Below are 24,929 nucleotides of genomic sequence, written 5' to 3' on the forward strand. Positions count from 1 at the left end.
TATTTATTTTTTTTTCATTTTTATTTTCGTACACATCAACTTGTGTACGCGCGCACGCCCGCCATAAGGTCAGCACGACCGAAGGTGAGTCGGTTTGGCAGACAAATAATTATTGTTTGACTGTGCACGCGTATAATAATATGACGTTATGTTACCGTGTTATACGCGCGATAATGTATAATACCATGGTTACACGCGTTAGCCTCCCGCGACTGCAGTAGTGGTCCTACGACTCGAATCCTGTGAACACTGTTGCTATAATATGATCGCGTTTGGTAAAAAAGTTTCATCGGTAGAAATTTTAGTTCGGAAAAAACTAAGTCAGTGATTTTTTTTTTTTTGGCTGAGACCCGGTGATCGTACGCAATACCAACAATATTGCTGTACATTCATCGTAGTATATAGATTCACTTGTGCAGTCGTCGTCGTCGTCACTCGTTTCTGCCACCAACCGCTATGATGGTCACATCCCTTGGAAGCTCCGCTGTCGTCAAGTAACCACCAACATACGGCAGCAACGCGAGAAGAAGCTGCATCGTCGTCGGTTGACCATATAATACCTCACGTTTATATTATATAATACATACGATTTACAGTGAGTGTGCGTGTTTGAGTATATATGTGCTCCAAGAAGAAGGGATGTATTCTACGAAGGAAATGAACGATTACAAATATTCAAAAACCGCGTCGATTCTCGGCAAGCTCGTTCACGTAATAAGGATTTTCGGCGTGTTCACCGCTATCGGTAAGAAAACACATAAATTTCTTTCGTTAAACATATACCTAGTACCCTATATTCCATTAAATAAACGGTCGTACATTTGATCGGTAAATGTGTGTGGTTTTTTAACTTATTTGTTCTTTTTATCCGATTTAAAGTATTTCCCAGTACAACGAAACGTTTTTGAGCTTTTAGAAAAACTTTTAAATAATGAAAACAATAAAAACGGAAGAGAAAGTAGTAAATCGTTCTATAGTTTAGTAAGTTCCAAGTGTACCTCGTCATTGAAGATTAGTTCAGTGTAATCTATAATATGTTAAATTTAATTCAATCTTTGCATAAAAAAAATTATTCAGTCTGTATCACTAAGTATCTTTCATAAGCTTTTCGATATTTCTATTAAAGTAATTTATTTTACTTTTAGTGTAAGTACTATAGTATGATTTAATTTTTACCGAAAATATGACTTATAAGTTATAAAATATTATTATTAAAATTTAATTATTATGATAATGTAGGTATATTTATACCATATAATATAAAATTATTATTATTAACTTTTAAATCAATAATCAATATCACTACTTTACCATAAAACAGTAATAAATCCTTGATATAAATATTTTGTATATATATCTTAAAAATGATTTAAATATTATGAAAATTGCATTGTGTTTTAAATTATAATAATAACAATAACCGCAATCCGCAATAGTTTCAAGTTACCCACAAATAATATTTAGGAATTATTACAACAAAATAACAATCATAATTATTTATCGTTTAAATATGTAATTTTGTCCAAATTTAAATTTAAAAAATTCTACTTATATAATTTTTTAGATTATTTGATTTCAATATAACCTATTCTAAAGTATAAAATCTATTTTGTCGAATACTGGTTTAAAGTAAATTTACTATGTTTCCTAATTTTTTTTTCTTTTTGTTTATTATTATTATTGGTCATTTTTAACTAAATTTTATCAACTAGATCAAATTTTCTACCAAAAAATATCTCCGAAGTTAAAAATCGGTGTATATTTACAGCCCTAAAAGGAGATGACAGATAGAAAAAAACGTTTAAAATTGTAAAATCATTACATTCATAGCTCAGTATCTAAAATTTAGGTAAATAGAATAATTATAATTATTATTATTATTCTTTTTTTTATACATTTTTGTAATGAATTCAAATTCAAATAAGGTAAAATAAAAATTGCACCAAAAACGTCTAAATTTAAAAAATCTGTTCAGCAATAAAATAATAATTACACAGTTTATCACGTATACCTATCTACAATTTGAAAATACTTTTCCTGTTATAATTACTTCATTATTCGAAATTTCATAGTTATAAAATTGTATGTATAAACTATATAGTATATATGTATAATAGTGCAATAGATGAAGTATATAAATATTAAATATATTAATACGCGAAATAATTATAATTGTAATGCAGTAATACTAATACATACATTAATATATTATAATCTATAATTTTTCAGTAATGTTCGGGGTAGGTGTCGACATCACGATACATCATCACGAATTTGGACTTTATATCATGTAAGTATATAACTGTGTATATATGTAATTTATTAATAAGATACACTTACATATTTTTCCATCATCAACTACATTATACCTGTAATTATAATCAAATTTAAAAGTTCACGTGAAAAATTAAATCATAATTCTTTTAAGAATTTATTACACGTCATTTTATAGATAACTAATGTCCATTGATGAACCATAAAAAAGGTTCGTAAAAATAATTTGATATTTTGATATGGTAAAATCGCTTAAACAATTTTCGTATTATAATAGAAATTGTAGCTGTTACTTGTTTTTCTTTCACATTAAATTTAAATTAAATTTCTCAGTGCAAAAACAAGATTTGTTCAAAGGTTTATAAGTTCTTCATTAAAATTCAGATAATTAATAATTTAAAGAAGTATTAATAAAATTAGCTTAGTTGTTTCAAAAGTCGTTATCAAAATAAATAAAATCTGAGTATGCGGAAGCCCAACTAATCATTTGAGTACAAATACAAGTGGCCTTGAATAATATCTTTGATTTAATATAAAAAATGTTATAGTACTTATGTATTTTTTTCTTTTCTTGATGATATTTTAAAGTTATATTTGAGATTTGATAAGATATTAAAAACATTATGGCCTTTGAAGGATTAATTACTATTAAATTTAATACGTAATATAACGATACAATATTATATGCAGGGAAATTATGAAATTGATCTTGCTAAAAATGTCTCGGTAGACCTTTGAAATTAAAACTGAACGCACTATGTGATGAAACCGATGGAAAAATAGTCTAGAATAAAATAGAAAAGTTAGGGTTAGAATAACCGCATCGAACTATTATATTGATTTTTTTACAAAATATAAAATTACATACAGAAACGCCAAAAGGTTAGGTGGCTGAGGACTAAGGAGATGCTCTATAGAATAATCTTATTAAAAATAAACAAACCAGAAAAAATCTCATAATCACGTTAGTTGGAAAGACTCCTAAACGTCTTGTATTAGACTGGGCCGAATATTTTTTTAATTATGTTTGGATTAATTATAATACAATTTAACAACTAATTATTATACTTATAAATTATTAAATAAAAATGTTAAAAAGTAATAATTTGTTGAGAGTTGAGTATTTTTAATTGATAGAGTAATTTACACTCATCCCCCACCGCCACCCAAACCGAATTTTAATTCTTTCAGACATTTTTCCGTTGTTAATCGAACAACATAAATATTAATTGTTGTTGTTTAATAGTCTTCGTTTATATTTAGACAATATGTTGAACAAGTATGTTGACTAATGGGACTTTCATAATATAAAAAAAAACATCAATGCTGTACAGAGAAGGTCATTTTGCGATAAATATATTAACGGTTTTGTTTTTTTTTTTTTGTATTGACATTTAAAATGTCTTTTACCTACTATAAAAAATATAACTATTATACTACCAATAATGCTATAGTAGTAATATTAGTATATTACTATAGACCATAGGTATAAATATTGGTAATACTAATATAACTAAAGTAGCTACTGCCTACTACTAAAACTACTATCTGCTACCTACAGAATTTTTTTTCAATCGCCGACAGGTAACTTCTCTTGAACGGCTTATCTGTAAATATATTTTACATCACCATTCGTATTCGTATAAGCATTGATCAATAAGATATAATATGCATCTCACACTCACAATAATGTATCACATTATACACTAGAATCTAGATCTATGAGATTACAGAAACTACATTATCTCCATACTCCCTACCAGATATCTACTGAAGAAAACAGTTATTTGTCTTAGATTTTAATTTTCTGTTTAAATGGCCAATTTTTGAATAAAATTAATTTCTTGAATACGACCATTAAAAACAACATAAATTATTAATTTATATCTATAAATTATAACAATTATATTATATCATTTATATCTAGATTTATTTACTTATATTATATATTATAAGCTATAAAGTACATATAATAATTACCTATACAGTACACAGTTTTATTTTACTTAATATAATATAAGAATCAAAAACTTTTTACTAAATTGCATTAGTCATTACAGCATTCAATTATATTGTGTTGTAATTATTATTTTTAAATAAAATCAAAAAGGTACATACTCAAATCACATTAGGCATATTATTTATATTTATACTTATTTGAATATTCAATATTTCATATTGCTGTATAACCTTTTCTTTAAATCTGAGTATCAAGCATAAATTGTATAAAATTGGTATACATATATATTAATTAATAGTTATAATTACTTGTAAACATCAATCAGATTACCCGAATTCAGTAGCTCTATTTTAATTATATGTACTCAGACTTAACTTATTTCAAATATGTATATCATATATATATATATATATATATATATATGTCCTATTTTCTGAATATTTATTAATATAAATTCAAGTGATTTATTAAAAACAAAATCGTTTTTTTTTTTTTTTTAATGTCATTTTTAGTTTGAACAATTACTCATGGACATATAAAAACATAAAAACTATTGTATTTCACACTTAGGAGATAAACCATTTTACCTGATGTTTTCTTGAGCATTCAATTTTTTCATATATTTATCTAATATAAAGGATATAAATAACATTTATATTAGAATTGTATTTATTTAAATAAAAGTTGAAGTAGTTTGAGTCATCAACTATTCTCTCGTATAAATATGATATCGTCACATTTAATGATGTAGGATCATTAATCCTCTTAACGACAAAAACAGAACAGAATTTACGTAGGTAGGTATAAACGAAAAAATAGGTCATCGTGATAGAGATGAAAAAAAAGTTAATGTATTTTAAAACAAAAAAGGGTGCTGCATAATGAAATTTTGGTCATTCTCGAAATTATGGAAAAAAAAATAAAGTTGGATAATTAAAATCTATATTTTTTCGTACTAAAATTATAATTGAATTTTTAAGTATGGTAAACAATCTATAAAGTATAAATTCAAAGACAAATTGTGACTTGTAGTCTGTAGAATACATATATTTTATACATTTTACTTATACCAATATGGCAATATAATATTATTGTTTTGGTTGTTGACCTGTTGTTATTAATAACTAATGTGTTCATGAAGTGAATGTAATATGTTTTAAATGATTATTAGATTAATAATTTCGATATAAATACAATGATGTGTGCATTTGACTTTTGGCTATTTATTGAATTCAAAAAAGAAATATATTATATAATTGCGATTAGGTACTTATACAGTATACAATATACAATATACATACATTGGTTATTTAAATTTTATAATTTGAATGTGCATACATTATGAAAAAAATTTAAGATGTATACAATATACATATAATTCAGTTTAAATCGTGTTCTATTTTTATACATGTATTTTCTATTCATCAATGAACTTTATTTTACTCTTTGAGTTTTTTTTAACATGATATCAATCATACAAAAGTAAATTGCTTCTTTTAACACCTACCCATGTTTTATGTAGGTAACCTATTACACAAAGTTCCCTTTAATCATTACAATTTATGTTCTTCTATTATTAATAAATACACAACGTACATCATAAATTATCAAAATAATATACAATATAAAGGATATAGGTATTCAACATTTAAAGTATTTTTTGTTCTTTATCAAATTCACTTATTTTTTTTTCTTTATGAATCACCATGTATAATATCTACACGTTAACTTACGTACATATCAGAATAGATTGAAATATCAAAAGGAAACTATATAGTGGTCTTCGTAGTTACCTATACATAAATATATGTGTACTCGTATTGTGTATATTCATATTTCATACTTTTATAATATTACTATATTGAAATACGGATATATTTTAATATATGGGAAAATTATAGACTACATAGGTATAATAATATAATATCTATATTATAAGTCAAGCAGTATGAAATTTCCAATTTTCTCAAATAGAAACTTTATCACACTGCTATTAAAATGTAGAACATCATAAAATAGCACCATAATGTAGTAATTTTATTGATTTGATAAGCATAATAAATTACAAAAAAAATATGATATAATTTACTCATTTTTCCTTGTATTTTTCAGGCTAATGGCATTGTTGGTGTTTTTTTTGGAAATTACTTGGGCTATCACATTGTTCCTAAATGTATGCATAAAGTAAGTTAGACAAACAATACCAATTTTTCGACTATATACATATAATATATATTATGATATAAATTAAAAAACTGTTTAAAATTGAAATTACTCATTTCATTGATTATAAATAGTTAAGTAAATGGATACTTATTGCTTATTGGCAATTACATATACTTGCACCAAAATTTATTTTAGTATACCAGATGCCTAAATGTATCAGCGTTCACTAAGATTTTTTCTTTACAAAAAAACCATCATAATATAATATTTAACTTACTGTTAATTAGATTAATTTTAGTGTTCAAAAAGTAATCACATAATTGAAAATAGAAAATACGGAATTGGTGGCCGAATAAAATTAAAGTGTACAAATTAGTTATTAATAATTAATATAAATTACATGCCACTGTTTAAATTAGTTCCGATGAATACCAATAGATAATAATTAAAATATTTTTGAAATCTGTTGACTGTGATTTTTCACTAAAAATATGGTCAAGTTTTCATTGATTTCAAAATAAACTATACAATATTGCGAATTATTGTTTGTCAGAAAACTTAGTTTTATTATTAAAATGAAAGTTCATCGTAGTCGATTTTTAATTTGTAATTTGTATGTTATTTTTAAACCAGCCGGGAACCAATAAACGCCAAAACGATATAAAAATAAATAAATAGTATCTATAAGAGCGTAAAAATCTCAAGGTATCTGTGTGTTTTACACCAGCTGATATTAAATTTAGAACTATAGAAGCGTTTATCATCCAAAACCACCAAACGTATGTGCGTTAGTATATAAATATTAATATAACTTAAAGGGTTATCAAACCTAAACAATTTTACTTGAAGATTGATTATTAATAAATAATGATTTATAAATTAAAATATTTATAGTATATTTGTATTTATATTATTATAAAACTAAATATTAAATTGGCCCCAATAATTTTTGTTTATTATAACTTTGGCACAAATGTGAAATGACATGCATATTTTTAATATCTTTGGGGCTTATGCCATAATATAGCAATATATCTAGCCATATTATTATTTTCATATTATTGTGAAGGGTAATAATAAGCACGGTTAGTAAGTTATATATTATTATACGTTTATATAATATATTTATTAATCGTTTAGTAGCCACGTGAAGGTCGATCGTTCAATCATATAATATTTCGATTGGCCATTAGATTAATTTAGAAACATAAAAATGTACATTTTTCATTAAAATCAATGACTAATGAAATTGGTGTTATCACTCGATCGCTAAAAAAGACCGTTGATATCCCGTAAATACGGTATTTGGTGAGAATTTATTTTTAAGTATAGTTACCATTACCATTGCTTTTATTTTACTTTTTCCATGTAATAAGTAAATAAATTATGGGTACATGGATATTGGATAATATTATTTTTTACATAAAAATATATACCTGATTGAAGAAAAGACGCTTATCATTTATTTTATGTCCAGAAAATAACTATTTTTATAAACACATACCTACCTTTTTTGTAGAAAAAGAGAAGTCTTAAATGTTCCGTTCACAGAATACCATTAATTTATGAAATTAAGTTATTTTTATTGTGTTCGTATGTAATATATGTACTATTGTATCCACCAACAGTAATCGAGTAATTTTTAGGCAAAGCACGATTTCTTTTAAATTTAAATTTAAATAAAATACAAAATTATTTTAATATTATTCAACAATAGATAATATTTTAATTAGTGTAATAAATATTCTAAGGTTTAAGGTAAAATCATGAGCATGATGGATAAAAAAAATATACAAATATGTTATGTTAACTATACGATAAGAGAATTGAATAATGTACATTTTTCATAAATATTTAAATCAAATTCCGTTTAAATGTCACTGTTAAAACAATATGTCATATTATTATAAAATGCTTTGTCTCTCGTCTACGAGTGAGTAGTCGCATATACAAATATAGGTAAGTATAAAATATGTATAATCTTGTTTATTGATACATAATGGGATTTTTATTTTTAAGACAAACACATGGGTAAAAAAGTACGATTACATTTTTTTTTTATATTATAATAACATATATTATATTGTTACTCAGCCGAACAATAGAAACTATGCAAAATAATTTAATATTATAATATTCAAGTATTTTTTTTATCAAATAGGAAGGTTATATCACAATATTTAGCCATCTGTATAAGTGTAGCTATAAAATAGACAATATATCCTAGTACCTAGTACCTACCTGTTAGTTATTAATCATTATCTATTTACTTTCACAGCGTTTAATTTATTTATATTTATTATAGACCGTGAAAATACAGACAGGCGCCTTCTAATAATAATAGTGTGTTATTAAAAAAAATGTATATACAAGTGATACAACATAAATATAAGTTCTTGGTGTTTACTAATTAGTTTATCGCCAGTTGATCTTTAGCATAGATACATTAATACGTAACAACGAATAGGCACTATAATATAATTTGATTTCAATCGGCATTCAGAAAAATAATATCTACCAATATATTATATAATCATAATAGACGGCAATTTAGTAAATTATTAAGTAGGAGGGAATTATTTTTTTTTAATAAAGTTTACATTCAAACACATATTCACACAAGCACCATACACTATACAGCAATCTACAATAGGTACATAGCAAGGATGTCTAATTTGTGGCTCTCGTCATCGAGTTTATTGCATCTTATTTATAAAATCGAAATTGACTTATTATTATTATCAATTTTAATTTTTTTGATATACATTTATAAAAATTTATCAAATTATGTAAAATATATTTTAGCTCTAGGCGTCATTGCATTATTTATCCGTGAGACCGCGAATATATTCATGTTGGCCACTCCTGATTTATACAGTTAATATAGTGACTACATAAATGTATTAATATAATTAAACAGTATTGTTTTCTTTATTAAAATAAATATTATCTTTCGTTCAAAATTTCAAAAAAACAATAATTCCTAATGATACCTATAATTGAATATAAATTACAATCATTAGGTAGTAATAAATAATAATCAAACAGAATATATCCATAACTATAAAAAAAAACCAATAGCTAATATGCCGACCTTCGTAACTTTTATTGGACAGGAAGTTTCTCATGTTTTTATTTTCGAAATGTCAGATTCGAACGATATAAACTGATACCAAAGTTAAAATATAGACTAAAATAGTATCGGATTTTAATGTTTTTTTAAATATAATAGGTAATATCAAATCGTTATTATATTATGATTATAGTATATTTAAAGGTAATTACAATAGTAAGTAAATCATATAAATAAAAAAAATATAAATAATACTTGCCAAACGTAAACATAATTGGGAGATTGGGAATTATTTGAGGGAGGGGGCCTAGCTAATATTATGTTAGTTCTTATAATATTTCCGTCAAACGTCGTTCTACTATGCCTACATTCGATTACGCAAATGCCTGTCGTCACATCAATACAATAAAAACACAAAAAAATATTGAAATTCGATATCTCGTGAATCAATACCAACATGAATTCTTGAAACTCTTATATTTTTTACACTGTCCGCGCTGCAGTTTGCGCAATACTTTTAATAAATATTTTTCGTTCGAAATACAATAAAATTGGATAATTAACTATTTAAAAATTAATAATAATTTACACAGTTATAACTTATAACAACTTTTTAATATTATGGAAGTATAAATATAATACTATTATAAAAGATGCTCAAAAATATTGGTTAACAGGCAATATATGTAATATGTACATCCAAATATCCAATATAGGTGTTATATTGTATAGTATTGAATAAATAAATACTGCATATTGCCATATTATAATTATATGTATTGTATTCTTATTGTGTATCCATTTTAATTATCTTTAAATTTTAAAGGCAGGAATAATACTATTAATATCTGCGAGTGCCTATAGATCGCAAAATGTCCGAATCTGACCTAATCTTCTAAATCTGCCACTAATTGCTAAATTTCCCCTTAATGGAGCTAACGCACATTATATACTTTCAGTATCTTAATCATTGATTGTTGAGGCCGTGGTGGTGCAGAGGGGTTGGTAGTTAAAACACCACTGGACAGTATTTATACAAAAAATAAATGTACCAAGTGCTTCAAATTTCTACAAAATAAAAATATGTTATTGTCATATTGTTCTATAATATTATGATTGATATTAACTGATAATATGATAATTGATGACTACGATGAAAAGCCGTGTGTGAACCCGCTCCATCTGTAGTTTCTGTTTAAATTTTATAAACACTATAAAAAAAAAATTCTGACTAGTCACCTGCCTATCTATATAAGGTATAATATCATGTACCTACCTATATGTGTAAATAAATAAATAAACTTTTATGCAATATTTTATGACCATACTTTTTTTTTATGTTCATAGAAGCGAATTCAATCCGATATTCAACTGTTGGGAAATAGTGTTGTGGTTGAGGCTTTGGAAAAAATCACTGCTGTACACAGTTTTCTCGCTGGTGTTCTTTTTATGGCCTCACGGTCTATGGCTTTCTAACATAGCAGGTACCTAGCTATACTTATATGGCTATATAGCCTATATATATATATATATGATAATCTAATGTGTGACGCGTACGCCGATTTATGAATATTGTTTTATATGAATGCAATATATGCATTGTATTTTATAATTAAAGATATTGTATTCGACACTTGTATTACCAATCCCCTTTCCCTATAATAAAAAGTTATCAAGCATATTCACACTCTTTTCTTCAATAATGCAGATATTTAAAATCTGATTTTTGAAATGTTTAAACGTCCTTTAAGACCTTTTACTTAAAACTCTAGAGGGTTTTTGTACTATTTTCTGTGAAAATATATTTTTCTAGTTTAAAACGAAAACCCACATATTTTCTGTTTGCAAATTAATTAGCAGATCATGTTTTTTAAAATGTTTATGTATTAAAATGAATTTCGAACGAATAGTTTTTGGGGTACCTATTTAACTTTTCATAAATGTAGGCACTAAAGATAATAATTATAGTTCCATGATAATGGGTTTAGATAACATATAAGTATACTGGCTATGATTAACTATTTAGTACTTGTACATTTTGGTAATTATAACAATAATTCATCAGCTTTTACAATTTATAAAAATGGCCCAAGTATAAAAAATAGGTACTAGATCCAATATAATTACAATTTTATATTTTTGTAAGCCAATTTTTAATGATTATTATAAAAAACCAACATATCGAACACAGATCATATCATTCTTACTATCAAATTAAATAATATAGGTTTAATTTTACTCTAATTTTTTAAACTAATAAAGCTAAACGTGATCTGCTGAGCACAATTTTCTATGTTATAGGTACGCACTTGTAAACGGAGACAACATATGCGGGTGTGGCGTCCTCTTAATATAAACATTTTAATAACTGATGAAAAACTACTCATTTGAATTTTAAAGTATATACTTTATAATTAAATACTTAAAAAATTAACCACAAAATAACTTACTGTAAAAAAGGACGGGAAATTCTCATTTGAAAACAGAAGTTTGTATTGCCATAAGAAACTACTTTAGAACAAAAAAATCTCAATAGAATTTTCAAAACATGATCTTAAATATATTTAATCACTTAAAAAAAAAAAACAGTTTTTGAATAATTTAATTATTAAATTGAAAATGTAGGTAAACATGGTTGATGAATCAACCTGTAATATATAGGTAGTTAAATGATAAAAAAACAAACATTTTAAAGAAAAATAACAAATTATTAACTAAATTTCAACAAGCAAATGTGGCAATCAATACGCGTAGGTACCTAACTTGAAAAAATGATTAATTACAAATAATTCAATGTACATATAAATAGTAAAAAATTAGGTATTCCTAGTGATTATAAAATAAGCCCAATTTAAAATTAAGATTAAATAATATTAATTATTTAATAAAATGTAACTATATACCTACAATTACATATATGTTTTTTTTCAAATTCCTAAAATAAAAAATAAATAATAGTTTTTATAAAAATAATTATTTGATACAATTTAATAATTCATACTACCTTCCATTTCAAAATACTAAAACTAGAATGATTGATTAAATATTATAGGTAATTTTAAAAGCTATTACTTATTAGAGTACAATATACAATATACAATATTAATATATTTTAATAAAATTAAGATATTTATGAAGTCAATACTAATATTGTATAGCAAAAATGAGTTAGACACCAACTTATTATTATTAATAATAATTTTTTATTTTATTTGGTTGCCACAGGTAATAAAATTAATTTTTAAAAATTCTATTTTTTAGTTTATTATTCTCAAATTTAAATCAGTATGTTTTCATAGGTTAACTCTGAAATCAATTGTCGAATCGTCAAGCGGGTTTTTTTAACTTATAGAGCACAGTAGCGCACTATATTGTATTAGGGTCTTAAATAGTTTTGTAAGCCCAACTCCTGCAGGCCCTACAAAATTGATTAAGGATAGGATTACACCCATAGCGTATAATCTGTCCATTTTTTACAATGGTTTTTTTTTCATAACTCCGACGGAACCACTCACTTGACCATGTTGTTTATATTTGTTGTTGATTTTCGCGAGCGGAAGTACAACCTGAACTGATTTTCTCACCAAGTCATTATATTGCTTAAGCTGAAATACACAAAGCACTGTAATCCACTTCTCCGCAGGCGAATTTCCCATCTATTGGATTTGTCCAAAAAGCACAGTACATTGAAACCTGCATGCCGTGAACACGTTTCTACTAATAATATTTATTTTGAAAAATAAATAATAACACCCCAAGGGGTAAGAATATAGTCAATAAGTACAATAGAGTATTACACAGAAAAAACTATACAATATATTGTTATTTAAATTATAATATACCTTAACGCGCTTTTTATCTAGAATAAAAATCGAGAAAAAATCATAATCTCTAACTTTACACGCTGTGTATACTGCGCAGTGTACAGGATAAACCGGACTATTAGATAAATCATTTTTAGTATAGGTAGGACCTACTTTAGGTAGGTACTATGCCACTATGCCACTATGGTAGGTACATCAAAAGGGGGAATCATGTCTGGAATCGAAAAAAAGTAATTTCAGACCAATTTTTTGTAATAATTCAGGGCAGTTGATAGCTCTATTCACTTTTTTTTAAACGATTTTATGTACAAAAATAACGGCAAGAACTAATAGTGCTGTATGTAGATTATATTTTATAGTAGTCGTACATTATTTTTTCCGAGAGAAGTCGGGTAAAGCAGCTAGTTTTAAACAAAAACAAAATATCATCCTTGCATGGTGTCCCCCTCCCCTCTCTATACATGATAAATACGCCATGGATTATAATACCAAAACAACTTTCTATAGCGTTTATATAATAGTATTAAATAGGTAATAAGTATATTATTATCTATATATAATTTATGTACAACAGGTATGTTCAGCCGCTTGTGTCCCCGTGCGTCGACGACTATTTTTTCTCACTTTTAAAACGCATACCTACGTATTTTTTTACCAGTTTACTTAAGTTTTTTTTTCTACAACCTGATCAAAACAAAACTTGTTTTGGAAAATCTAGTCTAGCTAAGGAAAAGAAATTCTATAAGCTAAAAAAAGTTATAATATATTGACGGGGACACAAACTTCACGGCCGACAAATTGAATATATTTATTTTTCGAAATAAATTCTAATTACCTATTGAATGAATTTGTGTAATTGTTCTTATACAGGTGCTCTGCTGTTGTGGCTATCATTTTTATACATAGTCATCACGTTCAAAGACTTCTTACACAAACGTTCGGACTTCGCTATTGTGCCCAAAGGACAAGCGTCCACGTCGTACGACCAGTAAGTGAGATGAAAATAGCGACACAGATACACTACACACATGAAGTGTACCTCAATAGTTTTTTTTTTCTTTCGGGATTTCCTCTCCCTTTTATTCGCTGACGATTTCCCCTACCGGGCGCAAAATATGAAAAACTTTATTCTAGTTTATATTAGGTATTACAATACACTTTACAACTGCCACCGTGTAATATAGATTTCCATTGACCATTATAAAAGAAATTTCCCTCGAGTTTAAGTGTAAAAACAGCTATGAAATATATTATATATAGATCGGCATCGTTCTGTCTTCTGCGCAATACGACAGAAAATCCCTACATCCTGCAATCGAATATGTGAAACGTGTGTACTAAGTGTTGGCCAAAATTACTTTATACTCTGACGATTAAAATTTACAGATCAATAGAACACAAAAAAAAAAAAATTATAATTGTTTCAGTTGAATTTTTTAAAAATAACGTTTGACTATCACTGATACGGAACATCAATTTTTTATGGTTAACAAAAGTAAAGTTAAACAAAATTCATAATTGTGGATAATTATTTAATTTATTTACATGATAATATGAATATATATAACACCTTAAGCCTTAGTAGTTAACATTGTCAAATTCAGTGAATGTATATACATTAATTTTAAATTGTAGATGCAATGTCAACACAACAAAGATACGTGAGAAAAACAAGTACATAAATGTCTGATTAAATATACCACCTGGTACCTAATACCTATACTATAATCTTAGTGTAAATTCCAACGCAAAAGATATTTCAACTCAAGTATCTGAAATGATTTTTACAATAAATTATCAGTGATTAATAATTTGAATATTACAAAATATGTGTCAGTGTATATGTTAAGTAAAAAAATTATAATAGTTTTCGTGATTAATAAAAATTTTAATTTTAAGGATTAGATACACATAATTTTCGTAAAAAAAACATGATTTTTTTTTTTAAGAAATGGTCAAATTCAAAATAATTATTGATTTAAAAGGAACCTAGGGACCTTTAACTATTTTAATACATATACAACTTCAAAAACTAAGGCTATTGTATCCCCAATACTACATATTTATTCAATTGTTTTTATTTTAACACGTGTACAATATTAACAATAATTTTTAATAATCAATTTAAAACAAGGAATTTCAATAAAAATTAAATTAAAACTACCTAATTATGAATAGAAGAAATTTAATTAATGATTATAAATTAAACATAAAATTAATTATACTTTTAATAATCATTACATCTCAGTAGTGGAAGTAGATTAATTACTGAGGTAAAAAAAGAACAAAGTTAGGTAAGAAAAATTATAAAATTAAATTGATATGAAATTTTGAAAACATTATTTAGATTAGTGATTCATGGATATAAAATGCAATATAAATTATCCATACCCTTTATTAAATATATAATATATATATACATATTATATTTAAATGTACACAAATATCTCATATTTAATTAAAATTTATAACTATTTAATTTGTCTAGGTACGATGACATAACTGATTTGCTCGGAGACTCTATTCATGTGTCATTGTCCGCTGACAATCTATCAGAATTAGACCAGGATGGAATATTAGAACTATAATAATATTGTTATGTACAAATATTTGTGTTATTTTTAATAATATATTCTGTAAATACATTCTTATTTAATATTTATAATTAAATAAATAAAATATAATTTGTTTTGTTAACTACATTGAATTTTTTTAAATTTTTGTTTTATCCTAACTATATATTTTTTTAATTTTGTACAATGTAATACACTTTAACCCCCCCCCCTCTCCTCAAGAAAAAAACAATTGATTTTTATTAAATGTGAAAATAGATATTATTATTACTATAATACATTATAATATTATAATATAATAGACAAAAAAAAAGACTCAATGGGTTACAAAATAAAATAATTTCATTGCATTTATATATATTTATAATTGAATTCACTACATAATATTATCATGGCAAACCATCGCTTATTTAAACAATTTTTCTTGGACTGTCAATAAAGAAAACTATTAAAAATTTTAAAAATTGTTTATGGTTCGGATAACAAAAAACTCTCCAAATACAGTTGCATAAAAACAAGATTAGGATGAAAATTAAAATAGATGAATAAGCTTTAACATTGATACTCCCATTAACTTAAAATACAAGGTAGTTTAACAATTAAAAATTATCCATCTTCTTATTCAAACTGAATATTTGAGAATAATAAAATAGAATTTTTATAACTATTTTGATGTGAGCAATGATGGAAATGTAATGTAGGTTTTGATACATTAATAGTAGATTAAAATGATAAAACAATATTAAAATTTCCTTTGATATAGAAAAACCTTTACCATGCGAAACTGATACCCAACGAATCACATGGTATTAAACAATACTAGCAGCACAAAGTGAAATCATAGAATTTACACTAGACTATATTAGACTTAATATAATTATATACTAAGAACTGAATTGATACTTATTACTTAATAGTATCACTACATAAAAAATTCTATATGTGTTAACACATTAAAAATCTAATCTATTATGTTTAAGTAAATAGTCATTTGCATAGTAAATTTTCAATATTTGTATTTAATTGTTAACACTTAATTTTTTTTTCTTGAAAAAATTTCTTTTAGTTAGAGTGCGTTTCAATGTAACATCTTGTATATTAACATCAATATTTATGGGTTCATCATTAGAAATTGTGAGATTATTTTGATTTTTGGTTTTTGAATGTCTAATCTTAGATTGTAATCGTTTTGCTTTCTTGGATTTAGATTTACCAGAATCAACCGATTTTGGGCTATTTTTACTAATCTCTTTAACAATGGGAGTTAATAATGATGATGAAGATTCAGACTTTCTTGAACTAGATTGCCTTGACTCGGTATTTGATCTAGAAGTAGATTGAGCAAATTCGTTACTTTCAGGTTCTGGTGCAGTAGAAATCTAAAACACGACAAAATAAATGTTTAATAACTTCAGTTAATTTATTCTTTGAATTGTTTTAATAATGTTTTTAAAACAATTTATATTTTATATTATAAAAACTGGTAACACTTACTGTACTATGAAATCGACGCCAAGTTTCTGTGCAATAACTTGATTCATGACCAACATCATTACATATACTACATTTGACTTTAATCATTGATAAACAAGTACTACAATTATTTGTAAAATTTTTTTGCCAAGTTCCACACTAAAATATAAAATTTAAATCAATTAATAGAAATATTTAAATTGTAGACACTTGAATATAATTATAACTAGTCTTAAATACTAGATGCTAATAAATGTAGGTAAAGGACATACAATTATAAACACTGAATGATAAATTAAAATGACAATACTTATACATAATATAAGATAACATGTTATAAGTTAACTATACTCCATTCACGTTAAGAGGACGCAACACCTGCATGTATTGTCTCCGTCTACACACGTACAACATAGACAAAATGTGTTTACAAAGTATGAGTAGAATAGTGAACTCAATTTTGGTTCTAGAGTAAATATATATGTACTTATTATAAAACTGAATAGTGGCAATATTTCTAAGTATTTAAAAAAAAAAAATTTAAATGTTGAAAAGTTAAAGGCCATTTAAAAATGTTGACATTTTCGCTATTTCTAAACAATATAATGAACATTATATTGGGAATAATAGAAAAAATGCTCTTGCCCTCAGAAATATTTTGACAGTTCAATTTTATAATTGGTATATTTACTTTAGAACCAAAATTAAACGAGTTCTACTCAGACAGCGTAAATGCCTCAGTAAACACGTTTTTTCTATGTCGAACATGTGTATGACAGAAACAACACATGCAGCTACGAAGTCCTCTTAAGAAAGAAACTTTAGTGGCAAACTTGTGCACGGGGGCGTGATATCACTACACATTAAGTTAACAGATGGTACTCAGATGAGGCAACAGATGATTGCCTGACCACCATCAACAAAAACTGGTCACCATAAAGGTAAGCGTAACATAAATAGAGAATACCTACTTGTAAGTAGTAACAAATAATACATTTAAAAGTATTTTCAAAATATATTACACTTTTAACAATTAATAACTTAACTTTGGTAGATGTTAAAAATAAAAAATGATAATTCTTAAATAGATATTAATAAAATTAATTTTTCTTTCAGTAAGATTTTGTCAAGTACCTATACTAAATGTTATAACACAAAATGTTCATTCAAATAAAACTTACCGATAAACATATTTTTTTATTACAACTATGAAAATGATGTCCTTCCACTCCGCACATGATACAAATTGGAGGTTTGTATTGATCCTTGCAATTATACCCAGTATGACCGAATTGTCTACAAATATTACATCTCATTCTAGGTGTATTTGAATTAGATTTATATAAATCCATGGGGTCCAAGGACCAGTCGATTGGATTGGAGCCATATTTTTCTAAATTTGTAAAATATTGAGAATATTACTAACTATTAACTTGTTTAAACAAAAAAAAAAAAAATGAATTTACCTCTAATTTTATTAAGTTCTTCTCTACAGTCATAATTTCGTTTTGACTTTTGAATTTTAGTATAAAATTTTATCATATCTGGAGTCCATGTTTTTGGGCATCTATACCACAAACTATCTTCAGTTGGTTTTCCAATACGATATTGTTTCAAAATTTCACTTGGTGTCATTGGCATTGCTCGTTCATTGTTAAAAGAGACAACGTTTAGGGCAACATTATCAGCTTTACTAGGTTTAGTAGTCATTTTATTTAATCCGCTTTTCTCTTTATATTCTTTTAACGCATCAGTATTTTTAATAGTGTTAATATACTCCTCAATACTTTCATCATTTATATTTTTCTTTTTCTTTTTTTTCTTCTTCTTTTTTTTCAAGCTTGTTTCAGAAAATTCGTAATCAACTATGCTACTGATATCTTTAGAAATTTCAATGTCATCATCGTCATCTAAAACGATTGTTGGTATAACCCTATTGTTATACGCCTCGGATAAATTAACAGTAGAGTTGATAACTATATCGGCTGGATCTTTTTGAAACACAACTATTTCGCCATTGGAATTGAATTCTACACCGTACTTTGGATCAATAAATGGGGATTCTGATGTCCCTGAAAAATCGTTATGATGGATAATGCTATAGATGCGAGCTTCAAGTTCTGATCGCGTTTCCGATAATTCACTAGAGCAATCACTTTGCTCATCAAAGAAATTTAAGTCCATTTTCCATGGTTTTCAAACATAAAAATATAAATGGTTATCTTACAATACAACAAAACTATAACGGTAAAAAAAATTAGTGACTGTGTGTAGCTGAACGAAATCTGCATCCATTTTACGATTGAAAACGAATCATAAACGTTAATTGCGCATAATTAATTATCGAATGAAAAATGTATAAAATTCTATGTAAACGGCAAATGAAAACAATACATATAATAATTATAACAAACTAAACAAACGTCATTATTCACCGCAACTACAGAATACTAGACTAGAGTCTAGACTACAACACAAACACAATGCTCATACTATTTTGCAGCCGTATGTTATGGTTTCATTTTCATTGTTTCTGATAAAAAGTTTTCACAATAATAATAATAATATATATCTTTTACCCTCCAATTATTTGAGGTTATGTTATTCAGGTTAGCCACATCGACATCGTATATAATAGGTCGTAATGAGAACAGGTCAGTTCGGCCCCCTAATAAGAATATTCTTACCGTGATAAAGTGAACTTAAAAAAAAATTTCATGACTAAATATATTTAGCAATGAAAAATTTGAAGTAAAGTAAACTTTATCATGAATCTTACGCGTTTGTCTAAATCTCAATGTTCAACATCGTCCTGATATTTAATAATTAAAATGATTGAAATAATTAATTTAATTATGTAATCGTTATTTGTTGAGAGTCTCCTTACTTCATAGATTAATATAATATCCTTACTTTTAGACACGGTCTAAGATAGATCCTATCTTAAACCGTGCTTTTTAGATTCAGTTATTTGACAACTTAATATTTCAAGGCAATGAAAGAGTTTCTTCTCCCTAATTCTTTATCTGATAAAACTTCATACAACAATTTATTACAAAAACATCTTATTAATGTTCTCAATTCAAATAATAAACTCGAAAAACGGATCGTTTAGGTGTTCTTTCTGCAGGATCAAACCATTTGATCCTGCGTGGTTTTATGTAGATACGTGTTTTACAATGTTTTCGTTTTATAAAATATCTGTTATGTTTCATTGTTGCTCCGTATCCTCCATTCCTCCTCCTCCACCTTACCTACTTTTTCATTCACAGCTTCATATATTTTTCTTTCGAATATCACTAACCAGTTGACTGTTAACATAAGCTTTTGGTAGTGTTCAAGTTCCGGCCCCATAACGGGACTGCGAGTCTAAAAGGGTTTTATATACTTAGCTTATACAGCTAGGTACGTCTTAGTAGATTTTGACAACAGCTTCGACTTGTGGAGTGTGATTTGGCAAAGTATAGGTACGTGGTTGTTGGCCATAATTATTATAATCTTTTCCGACATGTTTCTGTTATTAAAGGAAGGTCCAAGATATATAAAACACTAACTCTTTTCTACCCACTAAACTATTTTTGAAAACACCGATTATAACTCCTGAATAGTTTGTACTTACTTTGAAACTACGTCCTAGAATCTAGATCCGTTGGAGCTATCAGTATTCAGTAGGTATTCATTATTTATCTTATATAAGTATTTAAATTTTGAATTTGAATTGTTAACGCTGGCGTAATGACTAATTAAACATCATTGATTATTATATTTAGAATCGTGTAACTTTCCAAAAACTAAATATCAAAAGGAAACGATAAGTTGTATAAATATGAAATAAATTAATAACTCTGACTATTAGTAAAATATTAGGTATTATAATTAAATATTTAATTACTAATTAGGCACTTACCAGAATTACATTTATTAAAATAATTCAATTTCTAGTATGTTGCATCGCTTAAATATATTACCTATATATTTAAGCCATGATATGTTGCTTATGAATTATTATTTTATTACTATTATAATTAATGTTACTATTATCATTAATACCATTCAATTATTGACTGTAATTTACACATTTATCGTTAGTCTTTATAATAATATACTACCATTTATTATTGTTGTAAAATAGAGTCTAATCCAGAGGCTTGTCCAGCGGGTAGGTCCGTTCCTACCCTGTTTTTAACCTTTAAGTATACCCAACATATGCATTTTAAAATTATATTTATATAAGCACACAAATGTGTTGACTATACAAATTATTTTTATAACTAGGCCTGTCCTAAATTTTGGTCCTAGACACGCCTCTTACTTTATTTAAATTTAACTAGACTGTTGTCTATGTATTTACTATTTAAATATATACGAGTATATAATATATTGTATTTCAATATAATATATTACATACCTTTTGAAAAACTTAGTTTATTATTTAATTTCTTAGCTCGTTGTTCGTGGTATTAAATATTAATACATGAAGTATGTATGACATGAAGTATCAACTATGAAGTAAGTATCTATAGTATGGCAGTATCGCAATACTTCCAGGACAGGTATCTCAGTATTTAGATCCAGTATTTTGATATTAATTTAAATTTAATTATCTCAAGTTTAAAAATATCTTAGTTCGTGTCACTGCCCACTAGCCAGTATCTAAACACCTAGTTGTCCTAGTTAGTATCTTGACAATCAACTTAAATCTGTTCCTTAATTGATAAATAATATTATACTGTATTATTATAATATGTGATTATATTATATTATTATTTGATTTGGCTATTCCAGTGTTACTACTAGTAGTCGTCTAGTCAGTAGTCAGTACTCACTACTCACTTACTCAGTAAGTTGTACTCGGTACTGACGGTACTCACAATCCCAAAATCCTATTCATAGACCTATGATCCTAACAAATTTATTTATAGATCATATGACTATAATAACCGTGGTATAACAAGTAAATATAAATTATTTATACCACGATCTACCAAGATAGCACTATCTAAATAGTGATACTTTATAACTCATTGTTTTTTTATCATGATACGAATTTTAAACTTAACTACTTTAGTAACACTACAACTGTCTACTACTAATATCTAATTATTCTAATTAGTATGTTAATATTAATATATAAAAAGCCATTCTTTTGAATATTATTTCTGAATCATAAGGGTCGAGTTTATTAATATTATTATGATGTCAACGGCATCCAAGTGCGTGGAAAATTGTATTCGTGCAAAATTACAAAAACGATTCAATCCAAAAGTGTTGCAACTCGTCAACGAGTCGTACATGCATAATGTACCAAAAGACTCGGAAACTCATTTCAAAGTCGTCATTGTATCCGATGAATTCGAAGGCATGCCCTTGATCAAGGTATTGGATTTAAAGAACTTATTTAAACGTATCGCTACTGAACCTGACCAAAAAAACAAATGTTACAGAGACACCGTTTGGTAAACACAATACTGACGGATGAGCTCAAGTCTGGTGTACACGCTTTGTCTATAGTGGCCAAATCTCCAAACCAATGGAAAGACGAACCGGTCGAAAGTAGTCCCAATTGCCGAGGTGGATTTGGGAAGTGAGCTGCAATAATAGAAGAATTCGGAGAGAAGATTTATACCTTATTATCAAATATCATGGATCAATGCTATATTTTATAATAATTTATAATCATATTGTACAACATTAAACATTTGTCAAGTAGGTTGATAATACTTAAGACATAAAGCAAGCGTCAATATGTTCGCTTATATATTTATGTAAAAATAATTATTCATTAAAAATCATTAAATAGATTTTATATTTTACGAGTATTACATAAATAGTTGTATACTAATAATAATATAAGTTACACAATAAACGGACACATCTAGCAATACTGCAATAGAGTTAAATCTATTAGAAATTATAATTAGAAAATAATCTGAGAATCACTTAAATTTTCTTATCACCGATAATCAAGATACTGTAGTAGATAATAATATTTTATCTGTTTGTCGTGATAGTTGCCATGAACTAAGATATACCTACAATAAGGTATATCTTAGTTCGTGATAGTTGCTATATTGTTAAATTTCTTTGATTATAAATCAATAATCATAATATTTATGCTTCATAGGTAACTGTTGGTAGATTAAAGAAATATAATTATTGTACTCTGATCTGAATTATATGATCTACTGCATTCAAAAAAAAAAAAAAATCGTTAAGTCGTGATTTTAATGCATTCAAATAATTAATTTATATCTTAAACTTGACAGTAAAGTAGTAATTCACGAATTTAGTTTCTTGGTGATTAGAAAACAGACATATTCAGATTTGTTTTAACATTACTTTCCGAAAATTAACTTGATATACACAGGAATTTATATGTAACCTAGATGGATAAGTGAGTATTTTTTTTCTAGTCGTTGATGTGCTTTAATTGTTCATTGTGTGCTATTATTTAAATTTTAGGAATAATGAAAATAAAATATTGAACATACAACTTATAAATCCCAATGCTGGAATTTGTGATTGCAATGATGAAAAATGTGTAGGGTGCTTTTGGCCCTGTGAAACATGCTCATCAACTAAATGTGGACATCAATGCCGGTTAGTTAAATATAAAGACAATGAAAATTTAAAATCAGATGTTTATTTTTAAGTTTATACTTTTAATGTAAAACTTGTATCACATATCACTTATATTAGTAGTAGATTCCTCTGATGATTTATATTAATTTTATTTCAACTTTTGTGGCAATTAAATGCCGCCACTTTTTATAAAATATAAATGATAGCTTTTATAATTTTTTTGATACCTACAATAAATTATAATAAATTCAAAATATTGTATTAAATTATTTTTACATATTATTTTAATTAAATCAAATCAAATCAAGTATTAACTGTAGTAATGAAGTAGTTATATATTATAACTACTTAAATATAAACGAGAATTTTATACATTTAAAAATTTACAAAAAATATTCTTAAGTCACCAAATTATGTTTAATATGTTATTGATATGTTATTAATTTAATATTATGTTGTTCGATACCTACTCCCTTTAAACAAAATTTGTGGTTGGAGCAGGGAGTTATTTTTTTTTTTTTGTGAGATTTAAATGAGGAGTTTATGTATATGTAAGCAATATTTAAAGATAAAAATTAAATATTCATAGAAAATTAATAAGTACGAGAAAATAACAAATAACAAAAACATATTAATTAAATAAACAAATTATCATATGTTGCACATCATTTCTTTGGTAAAATAGCAACTGTTTATAAATGTTTGCAATTGCATATAATATGGCATTTTTCAAATATGCTGTAATCTCTAAAATATTAATTTTAATAATAATCAATACCTATGTAAAATTAATTTTTCTATATATATTTTCTGTTATACAAATTTTCAATATTTTTCATTCTCGTTGAGCTACATAATACACTTACACAAAATAAAAGCCCTATGCTAATCTAGACCCTGATTATAACAATCAACACATTAGTTTTTTTGTTTTAAAATTTTTATTGAAATATCTGACACAGTTATGTCAAGTTACATAAAAAAATATTTTACTTAATGGTTAA

The 24,929-nt window shown here is 26.0% G+C and overlaps 3 protein-coding genes and 1 long non-coding RNA gene across 4 annotated transcripts; 3 read left to right on the forward strand and 1 right to left on the reverse strand.

Annotated features, from left to right (window-relative positions):
• The first annotated feature begins 98 nt into the window (after nt 1-98).
• On the forward strand, nt 99-15,997 carry LOC114130984 (uncharacterized). Its single transcript, XM_027996093.2, has 6 exons — nt 99-745; nt 2,230-2,290; nt 6,347-6,418; nt 10,821-10,957; nt 14,168-14,285; nt 15,786-15,997. Exons 1-6 carry the CDS (start codon nt 640-642, stop codon nt 15,883-15,885), a joined length of 594 nt encoding a protein of 197 aa, XP_027851894.2. The 5' UTR covers nt 99-639; the 3' UTR covers nt 15,886-15,997.
• Nucleotides 15,675-19,863, reverse strand: LOC114130991 (zinc finger CCHC domain-containing protein 7-like). Its single transcript, XM_027996103.2, has 4 exons — nt 18,810-19,863; nt 18,525-18,736; nt 17,365-17,502; nt 15,675-17,249 (listed from the first exon to the last, which is right to left on the reverse strand). Exons 1-4 carry the CDS (start codon nt 19,525-19,527, stop codon nt 16,890-16,892), a joined length of 1,428 nt encoding a protein of 475 aa, XP_027851904.2. The 5' UTR covers nt 19,528-19,863; the 3' UTR covers nt 15,675-16,889.
• Nucleotides 17,717-18,535, forward strand: LOC126550754 (uncharacterized). Its single transcript, XR_007604795.1, has 2 exons — nt 17,717-18,284; nt 18,460-18,535. It is a non-coding gene; the product is annotated as an uncharacterized LOC126550754 (long non-coding RNA).
• Nucleotides 19,864-22,365: 2,502 nt separating the features above from the next.
• Nucleotides 22,366-23,156, forward strand: LOC114130992 (bolA-like protein DDB_G0274169). The gene is made up of 2 exons (XM_027996104.2): nt 22,366-22,719; nt 22,788-23,156. The coding sequence occupies exons 1-2, from the start codon at nt 22,537-22,539 to the stop codon at nt 22,929-22,931; spliced, it is 327 nt and encodes a 108-aa protein (XP_027851905.1). The 5' UTR covers nt 22,366-22,536; the 3' UTR covers nt 22,932-23,156.
• Nucleotides 23,157-24,929: the final 1,773 nt, after the last annotated feature.

The sequence above is a fragment of the Aphis gossypii genome, chromosome 3 (assembly GCF_020184175.1).
Source record: "Aphis gossypii isolate Hap1 chromosome 3, ASM2018417v2, whole genome shotgun sequence".
In the NCBI taxonomy this organism is placed as follows: Eukaryota; Metazoa; Arthropoda; class Insecta; order Hemiptera; family Aphididae; genus Aphis; species Aphis gossypii.

Bases quoted from the DNA above. Each gene is read 5' to 3' on its own strand.
- LOC114130984 (XM_027996093.2), top strand. From the start codon at position 640: ATGTATTCTACGAAGGAAATGAACGATTACAAATATTCAAAAACCGCG. The intron at 746-2,229 runs GTAAGAAAACAC...ATAATTTTTCAG, and splicing joins CGGCGTGTTCACCGCTATCG to TAATGTTCGGGGTAGGTGTC. The intron at 14,286-15,785 runs GTAAGTGAGATG...TAATTTGTCTAG, and splicing joins GCGTCCACGTCGTACGACCA to GTACGATGACATAACTGATT.
- LOC114130991 (XM_027996103.2), bottom strand. From the start codon at position 19,527: ATGGACTTAAATTTCTTTGATGAGCAAAGTGATTGCTCTAGTGAATTA. The intron at 18,737-18,809 runs GTAAATTCATTT...TTACAAATTTAG, and splicing joins AGAACTTAATAAAATTAGAG to AAAAATATGGCTCCAATCCA. The intron at 17,503-18,524 runs GTAAGTTTTATT...TTTATATTTTAG, and splicing joins ATAAAAAAATATGTTTATCG to TGTGGAACTTGGCAAAAAAA.
- LOC114130992 (XM_027996104.2), top strand. From the start codon at position 22,537: ATGATGTCAACGGCATCCAAGTGCGTGGAAAATTGTATTCGTGCAAAA. The intron at 22,720-22,787 runs GTATTGGATTTA...CAAATGTTACAG, and splicing joins AAGGCATGCCCTTGATCAAG to AGACACCGTTTGGTAAACAC.